Below are 14,411 nucleotides of genomic sequence, written 5' to 3'. Positions count from 1 at the left end.
AAATTTTACAAAGTCAATTATATTTTTAAAAAATTATCTATTAATGAAACTCTTCTATTTTTAGATCAATTTTGAATATTACAAACTTTAAAATTTCAACAATTGTCTCAATTATATATTTTAACTTCCCACAATTTTTAAAGTTGAATAACTAATTTCAGGTAATAGAACAACAGAATTAAAGGATTTTAAATCATACACGAAGCATTTTTCTATTATATTTATCAATGCCTAAAGCTAAAATGTGGCCTTAAAGATAAATTTTAATTGTATTTTTGAGACAGGGTCTTTCTCTGTTACCCAGGCTGGAGATCAGTGCAGTTCCTGGGTCACTGCAGGATCAACTTCCTGGGCTAAAGTGATTCTACTGCCTCAGTCTTCCAAGTAGCTGGGACTACGAGCATGTGCCACTATGCCCGGCTACTTTTTAAATTTTCTTTTGTAGCGACAGGATCTTGCTATGTTACCCAAGCTGGTCTCCAACTCTCAGCCTCAAGTGATCCTACCACCTTGGCCTCTCAAAGTGCTGGGATTACATGCTTGAACCACTATGCCCAGTCCTAAAGACAAGTTTTATAAACTTTTAATTTGAATGCATTTTAATAGAACCTGCTGATATAAGAAAATGGGTTTGGGTACAGCGTGCTTTCGGGGTGAAAGTACACAGTTGTTTTAGCTCTGATATTTTTTCTTAAATTTAAATGAGCTACCTCTCTATTTTAACAACTAGTTAATCCTTCTTTTCCAGTTTTCTCTGACTAAATTGGACAACAGTCACTATTAAAATACCCCTATATTAAAAAGTTAAAAATATCTTAATTGCAAAACTTTCATAATAATGTGTGGATGTCTATAAAATGCAAAATATTCAGTTTTAAAGAATATGTACCTGTAGCTAACACCAAATTTGTCTCACTGACACAAGTTAGAACTATATAAAAATGGTTTCGCCGGGCTCAGTGGCTCAGCCTGTAATCCCGCGCCTTTGGGAGGCTGAGGTGAGTGGATTGCCTGAGCCCGCGGGTTCGAGACCCACCTGGGCAGCGAGACCTCATCTCTACAGTAAATCAAAAAATCAGCCGGGTGTGGTAGTGCATGCCTGTAATTCCGGCTACTTGGAAGGCTAAGGTGGAAGGATCGCCGTAGCCCAGAAGGCGAGGCTGCGGTGGCCAGGAGCGGCCACTGCACTCCAGTCTGGGCGACACAGTGAGACTCCAACTCAAAAAAAAAAAAAAAGATTTCTTTTTTATTCGTTTGTTTTGGATAGGTATCTGGGTGAAAAAAGAACAAAAAAGAAGAAAAAACCTTCCTAAACTAAAACTCGGTCTTAGATTTGTACAAAATAAATAGATTAAAATATGAAAATACAACACCGTTTCTGGTAAAGGGTGGTATGTGCTTTACAGTAAGGTTTTTAAAAAATAACTCCCATCAACTCCTTTAGGCAAAGAGGCTAGTATTAGTTTATTTGCAGAGAAACTTTCCCATTAATACCTAATGAACAGAATGAGCTAATACTGCTTCTCAAGGCAATTCGTCTAATCCTGGAGAAATCCATACAATTGAAGATAGATATTTTTCTGGTTGGTTGGTATCAAAGGCCTAGCTTGGTGATGGTATGTACAGAAAGAAAGTCATGCAATATAAAGTTACAGCTTTCTCTTCAATGATATCCCTATTCAACAAGCTTGGATTTTCTCTCTTGAGAGAATTTTAGACACAAATTCTGAGAGATTTTTGCAACAGGGGAAAGACATGCTTAAAATGATAGAAGAAAGCATGTAGCTTTCAGACCATTTATCCATCAGGACTTTAAGCTTTAGGAGAATACTATGGAGAATTCATTTTCCAGGGAAGAAAGAGTTTGGATTTCCAATAGGACTAAAGAAAGTTATGGGAGCACATAAGGGATGAGACGCCCCCAGTTAGCTTTAGAATTCTGCTACTCAGTATCAAATGCTATTCTAGAAAATATTGAACCTAGGTCCATAGTATCACTCTCATAGTCCTTTCATTCTTAAATACTTTTCCTATATCATTTGGAATTGTATTTTGGTACTGCTAAATACCTTTAGTTTTATGGTCAAGCACTCCCACTAACTGAAAAGTGAGAATTCTTAAGGCAGATAGAAAAATCAATCATCTTTAGTCAATAAAATATGTATGTAGATTGCTGATTGAATTTTCTTTTTAATATAATATTTATACACACATACACACACGTAATTATTTAAAAATACACTGATGGCCAGTGGTGCAGTACAAAACATCTCAGAAATGGTGGTTATTTGAAATTGCCATTTTTGGTGTACTTCTTGTGTGCAATATTGTAATACACAGAAGACAGGTTAAACACAGTCTGTAAGTGAAAAATTCTCAGAACACAATTGCTGGGTCATGTTGTGATGAAAAAAAATATGTAAAACATGTGATGGTTAATAAAAAACTGAGATTAAAAACTCACAAAAAATCAGAAGCAAGTAGAAATACTGAAGTTTTCTGAAGACATTATTTATATTAATTAAGGATAGCTCCCCTTCTGTCATTCCAGATAATATTGGTTATGGATTATTTTTCTTTATGGAAAGAAAATACACTTTTAACATTTTTAATCTCACTGGCAGATTTGCTAGCAGTACACTTGATGTACAGTGAGTATATTTTTAGATATATGGTAAATGTATGTAATTGTTGAATATATTATAGCATTATGCAAAAATATCACAAGTAGGCACTTAAGTGACGTTAGAAACTGATCTTTGGTAAAGAAAAAATGGGGGGAAAGCTTCATTTAATGATAATGAAAATGTTTTCACTCACTAGAACTGAATATTTCTAGACATATTAAGATGTTGGTCAAATAGGCAATAAAAAATGGTGAATACCATGGCTGAAAAATCTCTGCCTATTTTTTCTTGTTTCCATTTAGTCTTTTTGTAATAGATGATGATATAAAGCTTTACATTCAAGGTTCATCATTTTCAATGTTTTCAACTTATTTGGGGGGAAAAAGAAACAAGTCAGTGTAATTGGTCATAATATTGGCTGCATACTGGATGGTATTATTTTTCATATCCACAAATTAACTAAATTATTTTTACATAGATGAAAAATTATGAATGTTCAGTGTCTTCCAGAACCATGTTTTCCCAGTATCCCTTCAAACTATAGCAAAATTTTTATTAGCAAACCCAATTTAGTTGGGAAACAAAATAAATGCTTGCAAAGTTTGGGGTTTTAATGTCTTCTGAATCTGTTGTTTTTGAAATTAGGCATTTCTTAGACACTGAAAACTCATTGATGGTATTATTCACTAAAAAAAATGAAGTGATTTAATATAAACATTTTTGTACTTGTCTTCACTGAATCTCTGGATCTTAAAACATGAATCTGTTCTTTTATATTTTAGTCAAGGATGCAGGCATCTCTAATGTATTTGTCACAGTACATTTGGAAGTCATAAGTAATCAGTAAGACTTGAAAATCTACAACATTTGAAAGTTATTATAACTACTCAATAGCATTTGAAAAACATTTAAAGTAGTTTACAGATACTGTATTTACTATAATGGTTTAATCTGTAATTGGTGAAAAATATTTGGTAATTGTACAAAAATAAAAAAATAAATCTTGAATTTTATAGAATTTGAAAATTTGTTTTTAAGAGGTGTTTAATTAAAGCAAACTTTCTGTTGCATGTGTATTTTTAAACCATACCATTTGACACATAAAAATGTAGTGGGTGGTATGGGTGGAAGAAAATGGGTGGTGGCCCAGATGTTACATAATAATTAGGGTACCCTCCCTCAGCAGCAAAGTATGGAGCAGGCTGATAAAAGCAAGTTACATTGTCTGTACTGGGTATAATATTCTGTTCTCCAAGTACTTTTAAAGCCATAAGGGTGATCATGTTGAGAGTCTGTCTTCTTTCATGACCCATCAGACAAACAGTGCTTGCATTCACAACCCCACGCAAGGTCATAAGATACTCATACTTGTTCTTTTCTTCACCAATGAAATGGTTGCGAAGGTATGATTCAATTTTCTTTTGCTGTTCTGCTATGTTAGGAAAATCAATGAAGAATCTAGAGCACATGTAACGTTCTAGGGTCTTGATTTCTGCTTCACAAGCTGGTTTGAAGTCACGAACCAGTAAGTTGCTGTACTTCAGAAGGCCACCACCTCTAATCTCTTCAGGGTTTCTGGTAGATATAAGCTTGTATTGCAAATGTGTCATTGCTTCTTGGAAGTTTCCATACATGCTTTCAACTACCACAATAGGATATAATTCTTTGGTTAGTTTAGTATTTTTGTCACTGTAGAAGTCTAGCATGGGATCCAAAATAATTTGAAAGGAATCTACACTAAATTCAAATTGCCGTCTGAGTGAATTAACAAATTTTAGTTCTACATTCTTTCCAGTGTTATTTGAAAGAGAGATGAGACTCCAAAGATCATCCTTATTGCAAACTTTGACCATCTTCTGCACATAAGCCTCTTTCATGGTCTTAAGGGTGATCTTTTCCTTTTTTACACCTTTTGGCAAAAAGTCAAGCAGACAACCTAGAACTGCATCCTTAACAACGTGAAATTCTTGATCACTTGGAAGTTCAACACCAAAAATAATGTCCAAGTCCTTATAACTAATTCCATTATGGCTTGCAAGTACATAACTTGCTGTGGAACCATTAAGTCGGGTGTCTTTAACAATAATTCCTTGGTTTGTAAGTTGATCTTTCACAACATGAATGATATATTTTGGTTTTACCTCCAGTGTTGGGAAATGGCCCCTTCCATGAATTGGAATTACTTCATCTAACACTCGATCCAGTGTTATAACTTGATCCCAAGTGAGACTGCTGAATCTGATTTCAGACATTGTGAAGTCAGTAATTAACTAAAGAACAAAGAAAATATTGAGAGGAAACATGTTAGCATCTTAAAACCAATGTTACACCTAAGCATATGAAAATGTTAAAAATAGACTTACCCTTAACATAAATCTAACTAATACTAGGAAGTAAATTACCAATGTATCTAATCAAGTTTAAATCTAGAAGTAAAATAAAAGCCACAATGTTTATGTCAAAATTTTTAGATCTGCTGGTGAATGCAGACAGATTTCTCAGGAATTTGTTGGAGCTGTTATTACTGTTGATATAAAATGGTAGCCTTTATCAGTTTTTATGTAAATACTATAATGATGGTATTTGTTTTGTGGTATAAATTTGTTCATAAGCCGGACTCGGTGGCTCAGCCTGTAATCCCGTGCCTTTGGGAGGCTGAGGTGAGTGAATTGCCTGAGCCCGTGGGTTCGAGACCCGCCTGGGCAGCGAGACCTCATCCCTACAATAAATCAAAAAATCAACCAGGCATGGTAGCACATGTCTGTAGTTCCGGCTACTTGGAAGGCTGAGGTGGAAGGATCGCCGGAGCCCAGCAGGTTGAGGCTGCAGTGGCCGGGAGCGGCCACTGCACTCCAGTCTGGGCGACAGAGTCAGACTCCAACTCAAAAAAAAAAAAAAATTGTTCATAGAATAATCATAGTTAACATCACTGAGGTTAATTATCATGGATTTAAAGTGAGATCAGATAGAAGGTGTGTTAGACCCAGAGGGCTGAATGGCACAGTGTTTAAAAACAATATATGGTATCTTCAACACATAAACATCAGGGCATTCTCACATACATTTTTCAGTTTCATATATATTAGTGAAGTCATCTATTAGAGTATGAATTCCATGAGGATAAGGATAGTACCCAATTTATTACCTATTCTATGTGCCGATTGGTCCTTTAGGAAATATTAGTTGAAGGAAATAACATCATTTAAAAATGAAAAACAAATGAGACTACTAAATTTGTACCTGAAATGAGAACAAGAGTATATAAAATCATAAGACTCTTGAGCTTCAAGAAATGTTGACTGCAGATGTGCAATATAATATGTTCAGAAAATTTTATAGTTTGGGGGGGTGTTAGAAAGTAAAAATTGTATAATATGTATAAACAAAATAAGTGCAATTAGATATAATTACATAATTCGGCACAATCACAGTGGTTGCATGGATCTTCAAATAATCTATTATGCTGTCTAAGCAAATAAATCTAGGAAATAAGTAAAGTTCATCAGGTTAGGCATTCTTTCCTGAATTCCAGAAACAAAAACTTATGAACCTTAAGATAGATTTGTGCAGACAGTATTCAGATTTTACTTACCTATGAGCTATCAAAACAGAATAGAAATATCTAGAATTTGGTGTTATATATTTCCTAAGAGCTACACCAAATAGAATCATCTTATTTGACATCTACAGAATAGACTTTGACAATCCATACATTTTGCAAAGGGCTAATTAAGCAACAGCAGATCTGTGTCAGTGGGAAGAAAAAACTGAACCTATTCTTCTGTTTCACTATTTGTAATACTCATCAATATGAACTAAAGACACAATATTCATTTTTTACTATAAAGAGGTGGGGTACAATTCAGGGTTAGGTATACAAACGTTGACTATGCAAGTACCCTTGTTGATGAGATGTGCCCCTCCCTCCCCTAGCAGTTTTCCTCAACTGTCAATCCCACTCCCCTCCCCTGACAGTATCCCACTACTGCCAATACCTTTCTTATAGTATTATAATTGTTCAAGATCCACTTATGAGTGAGAACATATGGTACTCTGTTCTTTGTTCCTGGGATAAATCCTTGAGTATGATAGACTCTAAATTCATCCAAGTTGCTGCGAAGTCCATATGTTTGTCCTTCTTTATGGCTGAATGATATTCAATTGTGTATACATGCCACATTTTTTAATCCAGTCTAGCTTCAATGGACAGCATGGTTGGTTCCATGTTTTTGCTATTGTGTACAGAAATGCAACAAACATGTGTGTGCAGGTATCTTTTTGGTAGAATGACTTGAGCTCCTCTGGGTACGTTACAAATAGGGGGATTACTGGGTAATATGGAAGGCCAATTTCTAGTTCTTTCAGAAATCACCACACTGTCTTCCAAAGATGTTGCACTAGTTTGCATTCCCACCAGCAGTGTAGAAGCATTCCTTTTTCTCCACATCTTTGCCAGCATCTGTTATTGTTTGTTTTATTAATGAAGGCCATTCTTACTGGAATTAGGTGACTCAATGTGGTTTTGATTTACACTTTTCTGATGATGAGTAAGGATGATGTGTCTGTTGGCTGCTCATGTATGTTCTTTTGAAAAGTGTCTATTCATGTATTTTTCCACTTTTTAATGGGGATGCTTTGGTTTTTTTTTCCTTTTGGCGCATTTGAGTTCGTTATAGATCCTAGATGTTATTAGGACTTTGCCGGATATATAGTTGGCAAATATTTTTTTCCCATTCTATGGGCTGTCTCCCCTTTCTCTTGATGGTTTCTTTGGCTTTTCAGAAGCTTGTCAGTTTGATGAGGTCCCACTGGTCTATCTTATTTCTGGTGGTATGGGCACTTAGGATTTTGATCAGGAATTGATTGCCAGTTTCAATTTCCATAAGGGTGTTTCCTGCATTTTCTAAGATTCTTATTTGCTACATCCATGAAACTCATCTCACCACAAGAATTTCTGTATTGTCATTTCCAGGTCTGAGAATAATGATGTTGGTAATTTAATGGGTATTGTATTGAATCTATAGATTGCCTTTGGAAGGATGGACATTTTAAGAATATTGATTTTTCCTATACATGAGCATGGAATATTATTCCATTTGCTTATATCTTCTTGGATTTCTTTGAGCAGTGTTTTGTAGTTATCATTATAAAGGTCTTTCACTTTTCTGGTTAGAAAGATGCCAAGGTATTTCATTTTTTGTGGTTATTATGAATGGGATTGTACTTGTAATTTGGGTCTCTGTCTGTCTGTTGTTGGCATATAGGAATGCAACTATCTTTTGCGTATTTATTTTGTACCCTGAGACTTTGCCAAAGTCCCTTATAAGTGCCAGCAGGTTTTTGACAGATTCTCTTGGATTTTTAAGGTATAGGATTATATAATCAATAAAGAGGGATAACTTGATTTCCTCTTTTCCTATTTGGATACCCCTGATTTCCTTCTCTTGTCTAATTGCCCAAGCTAGGACTTCCAATACAATGTTGAACAAGAGGGATGAGAGTTGGCAGCCTTGTCTTGTTCCAGTTTTCAGGGGAAATGTTTCTAGTTTCTGTCCATTTAGCAATATGCTAGCTGTGGGTTTATCATAGATAGCACATACTATTTTGAGGTATGTTCCTTCTATACCTAGGTGTTTGAGGGTTTTTAATCAAGAAGGGATGCTGGATTTTATCAAAAGCCTTTTCTGCATCTAATGAGATAATAATGTGGTTCTTGTTTTTACATCTGTTGATGCATTTAACTACATTCTTGGTCTTGAGAATGTTGAACCAGCCTTGCATTTGGGGGATGAAGCCTACTTGGTCATGGTGGATGATTTTTGAGATGGGTTTTTGGATCCAATTTGCTGGAATCTTGTTGAGGATTTTTGCATCTATGTTCATAAGGGATATAGGCCTGTAGTTCTCTTTTTTTGTTGAATATTTACCTGGTTTGGGTATCAGTGTGATGTTAGCTTTGTAAAATGATTTGGGGAGAATTCCATCTTTCTCAGTTGCCTGGAATACTTTCAGTAGGATTGGTATCAGCTCCTCCTCGTACTTTTTGTAGAATTCTGCTGGAAAGTCATCTGGTCCAGGGCTTTTTTTTGCAGTTAGTTTTCATATGACAGAGTCAATTTTCTGGTTTGTTATTGGTTTATTTAGTGTCTCAATGTCTTCTTGTTTCAACCTAGGTAGGTTGTGTGATGTCAGAAAGTCCTCCATTTCATTTAGGCTTTCAAGTTTGTTTCCATATAGGTGTACATAGCAATCTCTGGTAATCTTTGGTATTTTTTTGGGGGGGAGTCAGTTGTGATTTGATCTTTTGTATTTTTGATTGTTTGTACTTGGGCTTTTTCTCTCTTTTTCTTGGTCATTCTGGCTAGGAGTTCATCAATCTTGTTAATTTTTTCAAAGAACCAGTTTTTTGTTTTATTGATGTATTCTATGATATTTTTGTCTTCTGTGTACCATATTTGGGCTCATATTTTGGTGATTTGGATTCACAATATTCATTTTTATAATGTGATAAAATGACATATAACGGGTTGCTTGTTTTAAATCACATTAATTACCATATTCATGCAGTTTAATCAGCTATGTGAATATTCAAATCAATCCCCAAAGATGGATGGGCTGAAGTGATTCTGTCAGGTTTTTTGATTTTGGAAATTCATGCATCAAGCGAAATGATTGGACAGAGTCTTTAGGACACTGGAAAAGCAAGATGCTACATGAAGTCACAGAATATGCAATAAGAAATGGATATCTTATTTTCTAATTTATTTTCCTGAAATTATCACTGAATTATTTTAAGCTAATAATTTGTTATACTAAAATTTTCAATTGCGAAAAGGAATAGCTCATAACACTTGCTGGCTTCATGTAAAGGTTTCAGGAAGATCCAATAATTAGGGTGGAGTTTAAGATGGTGACCTGACAGGTTGGACTGTGAGAGGTTCCGCAAAAGCAAGTGTCCATAAAGACTCTCTGCATGAGCAGGCATGCGCTTGTGGGAGACAGAAAGTCCTTCTGAAGGGAGACTCAGGTTCATGCACCCAACACCCCTCTGAGGGTGACTGCAAGCCCCCACTACCCTGAGATAAGAGCGCAGGAGCACACAAGAGCAGCTGCTGCTTGCAGGACTCTCCTGAGAAAGGCCTGCTGAATTCAGCTGATTTTCATTGCCTGATGTCTGGTTCACACCATCACCTGTTATAGCAGATCAGCTGGAGTCCTGGATCTGATCAGTGGAGAGAGAGGATCAGGGAGAACTGGAGCAGTGCCCCAAGCCCGGTGAGGAGATGCCAACCACAGCCATTTTCTCTGTCCCAGGACCAGGCAGAGATCTGCATTGCCCTGCTCAGCTCCACCCAGCTCTGCACAGCCTCCAACTTGGGACCTAACTGGGAGAGACAGAACTGGGAGAGACAGAAGCCCCTTCTCCATGCTGGATCGAACAGAGGTCAGATCTGAGTGGCAGACGTGACAGGCAGCAAGCCTGGTGAGTCCAGATCTGATCCACTCTCTTTCCAAAGTAAATCTGGGGCATATGACCTAAGGTATGAACAACCCGATCTGCCTATGCAGAGAGCAGAGGGGAAGGGCTAGAAATCAGAGCTGAAAGGACGCTGGACTTATGGGAACAGACTCAGAGTAAGTTTGGTTCCTTGTTTTATTTGTTTTTTGTTTTTTTTCTCTTTCTGTTTTTAATTACATTTTTTTTTTGAGTTGGAGTCTCACTCCGTCTCCCAGACTGGAGTGCAGTGGCTGCTCTCGGCCACTGCAGCCTCGACCTGCTGGGCTCTGGCGATCCTTCCACCTCAGTCTTCCAAGTAGCTGAAACTACAGGTACACGCTACCACGCCTGGTTAATATTTTTGATTTGTTGTAGAGATGAGGTCTCGCCAAGTTGCCCAAGTGGGTCTTTAACCTGTGGGCTCAGGCAATTCACTCACCTCAGCCTCCCAAAGTGCAGGATTACAGGCTGAGCCACTGAGCCCGGCTTTTAATTACATTTTTGTACTTGCTTTGTTTCTGTTATTTTACTGATTTTTTTCTAGTCTTTAGACTTCCTGTTTGTGTATGGGAAAAGTACATCAATAGGCAGGTTTTTGTTGGACTGTGTATTTGTATGATTATCTGCATGTTTTGAGTTTTTATTACTCTTTTCTGTCTTTGTGTCTCTTTTCATTTGTTAGTTGGTATGTCTGTCTGTTTTCCCTCTTATTCTTCTCTCTCTCCACCATCCTCTTGCCCCCTACTTCCTTTTTCCACTATTTTTCTTTTTCTTAACTCATTTTGCTTCCAGGGAGCAAACCTCTACCCCCATTGCATGGATGATTGTAAGACAGTGGGAAGTGGGTTCCATGGTGCCCATACACCTGTTGGAGGATACTGGAATCTGCAGATAGATTTTGAATCACAGCTCCCTTCTCAATGAAACTTCAAAACTACAAAAAGTACAGCCCTCAACTCATGGTCCAGTTTCAGAATTGAAAAAAGCCAGAGGATCCACATAAGGAAGAATAGGAGACTGAGCAAACAGAAGTAAAAGCAACCCTGCCATCCCTGAACAACAGAATTAAAGAAGGGGGGAGAGAAGGTGGGAGGGAGAAAAATCTACACAGACGAAGAAAAACCAAAAGAAGAATATGGGTTTCACACAGACCCCTGGGAGGTCAGACACTGAGAAAACAGACTTCAGAACGCAAACAATGAAGATTCCCCAGAATGACAGGTCTCAAACTACAACCCAGATATCAAGACACTAATTGAGAAAATAAAAAGAATTGAGGAGAGACAAGAGGAAAATAGGACTGAGTTGATAACTGAGATTACAGCAGTAAAGAATACTGTGAATGAAATAAATAACAAACTGAGAAACATGGAAAGCAGAATTAGCCAGCAGAAGTAAGAAACTCAGAGCTTGAGGACCAAATATAGAAATAACCAAAACAGTCAAAAAAACATAGAAAAGAAGCTTAAAATGAAGGAATAAAACCTTAAAGAGATGAGAAATTATTTCAAGAGGCCGAATCTGAGAGTAATTGGACTTTCTGAGGCAGACACAGAGACAGAGTCCACCCTGCAACAAACAATCCAGGCAATTATTCAAGAAAACTTCCTTCATCTTATCAGTGATGTGATCATTCAAACACAAGAGATTCAGAGAACCCCTGCAAGACAACAAAAGAGAAGACCAACTCCTAGACACAAATTAATTTGCCTAAACAAAGTAGGTATAAAAGAAAAAATCCTAAAGGCAGCAGGAGAAAAAGGTCAGACCACCTACCGGGGAAGACCAATTAGAATGGTGGCAGGAGAAAAAGGTCAGACTACCTACCAGGGAAGACCAATTAGAATAACAGCAGATTTATCTACAGAAGCACATCAGGCTAGGAGACCTTGGAGCCCAATTTTCAAAGTTCTCAAAGATAAACAATTTCAACCAAAAATAACCTACCCAGCTAAGCTAAACTTCATCAGTGAGGGAGAATGAAAATCTTTCCCAGATGTTCAATCCCTAAGAACTTATGATGCTTCTAGACGAGCTCTACAAGAAACACTTAAGAAAGTATTAAAAAAAAAGAATGGGAAAAAAGAACGACAACATTCTTCACCTGAATGGAGGAAAAAGATTGAAAACACACATGAATCAACTCAAAAATCAAAAGAAAGACAACAAACAAACAGGAACAAACAACTCTATAAGAACATCATGACAGGGATAAATTCTCACATTACAATAATTAGGCTGTATGTGAATGGACTAAATGCACCACCAAAAAGACATAGAATGGCAAGATGGATAAAATATCACGAGGCAAAAATATATTGTTTCCAAGAGACTCATCTCACTAGAAAGGACACTCACAGACTCAAAGTAAGACGATGGGAAGCAAAATTTCAGGTGAATGGAACACAAAAGAAAGCAGGAGGTGTGATCTTAATATCAGGTAAAATACCCTTAAGTTATCAAAATTAAAAAAAAATACAGAAGTCACTATATAATGATAAAAGTTTCAATCCATCAACAAGAAATATCCATCCTAAACATATATGCACCTAACATAGGAGCACCAACTTTCATAAAGCAGCTTCTAGGCAAACTTAAAAAAGATATTGATTTTAACACTATCATAACTGGGGACTTTAATACCTCACTCACAACCCTAGACAGATCATCGAGACAAAAAAACCAGTAAGGAGATCCAGAACCTCAATGCGACTCTTGACAAAATGGACTTAATTGATAGCTACAGAACACTCCTCCCAGTGACCACAGAATATACATTCTACTCATCACCACATGAAACATACTCTAAGGTTGACCACATCCTTGGATATAAATCAAGCATAATCGAATTTCATAAGATTGAAATCTTGCCATGCACCTTCTCATACCACAGTGAAATAAAAATAAATATCAACACCAACAAAGTTCCCCCAGAACCCACAAAGACATGGACACTAAACAGCATGATGCTAAGCAACACCTAGTTCAACATGGAAATCAAAACAGAGATTAAAAAAATACCTGGAAACAAATGAAAATGAAGAAAAATCTACCAACACCTCTGGGATGTCATGAAAACAGTAGTAAGAGGGAAATTCCTATTTCTACAAACACAAATGAAGAAAATGCAAAGATGACAAGTTAACAGCCTAACAAGACACATAAGGAAGCTGGAAAAGAAAGACCACCAAAATCTTAACTTCAGCAGAAGAATCCATATCACCAAAATAAAAGCCTAAATCCAGGACATGGAAGACAAAAAGATAATACAAAAAAATCAATGAAACAAAAAACTGGTTCTTTGAAAGTATAAACAAGATTGATGGTCCCCTAGCTAGACTGACCAAGAAAAAGAGAGAAAAAGTCTAAAATAAACTCTATCAGAAACAAAAAAGATGAAGTCACAACTGACCCTGAAGAAATACAAAAGATTATCAGAGGCTACTATATAGACTTGTATGGCAACAAAATTGAAAACCTAAAGGACATGGAGAACTTTTTGACATCACACAACCTCCCCAGGTTGAAACAAGAAGAAATCAAGACCCTAAATAGACAAATAAAAATCCAGGAAATTAACTATGTCATAAGAAAACTACCTACAAAAAAAAGCCCTGGACCAGATGGCTTTCCAGCAGAATTCTACAATACATACAAGGAGGACCTGATACCAACCTTACTGAAAGTATTCCAGGTGACTGAGAAAGAGGGAACTCTCCCAAAATCATTTTATTAAGCTAACATCACATTGATACCTAAGCCAGGTAAAGAACCAACAAAGAAAGAGAACTACAAGCCAATAGCCTTGATGAACATAGATGCTAAAATTTTCAACAAGATCTTAACAAACCGGCTTCAACAACACATATAAAAATCATCCACCATGATGAAATAGGCTTCATCCTTGGGATGCATGTCTGGTTCAACATTAGCAAGACCATAAATATAATTAAATACATCAACAGACATCAAAACAAAAACCACAAGATTATATCATTAGATGCAGAAAAAGTTTTTGATAAAATCCATCCCCCCTTCCTTTTTTTTTTTGAGTTGGAGTCTCACTCTGTCACCCAGACTGGAGTGCAATGGCCACTCCCAGTCACCGCAGCCTCGACCTGCTGGGCTCCAGCGAACCTTCTGCCTCAGCCTTCTGAGTAACCAGAATTACAGGCACGCACTACCATGTCCGACTGATTTTTTGATTTATTGTAGAGATGAGGTCTCGCCAAGTTGTCCAGGCAGGTCTTGAACCTGCAGGCTCAGGCAATCCACTCACCTCAGCC

General features: G+C 36.9%; 1 protein-coding gene across 1 annotated transcript in view; it reads right to left on the bottom strand.

The window, feature by feature from the left end:
• Positions 1-3,706: 3,706 nt before the first annotated feature.
• FAM46D (family with sequence similarity 46 member D) overlaps positions 3,707-14,411 on the bottom strand; it is a 16,020-nt gene continuing 5,315 nt past the window's right edge. Inside the window, exon 2 of the mRNA XM_008060963.1 lies at positions 3,707-4,897. Coding sequence (XP_008059154.1) covers positions 3,707-4,879 — 1,173 coding nt within the window. The 5' untranslated portion in view covers positions 4,880-4,897. The remainder of the gene's footprint in view (positions 4,898-14,411) is intronic.

Source organism: Carlito syrichta, unplaced genomic scaffold, assembly GCF_000164805.1.
Source record: "Carlito syrichta isolate Samal-C Ts95f unplaced genomic scaffold, Tarsius_syrichta-2.0.1 Scaffold304780, whole genome shotgun sequence".
Lineage (NCBI taxonomy): Eukaryota > Metazoa > Chordata > Mammalia > Primates > Tarsiidae > Carlito > Carlito syrichta.
This window is presented reverse-complemented; position numbering and strand designations above follow the sequence as displayed.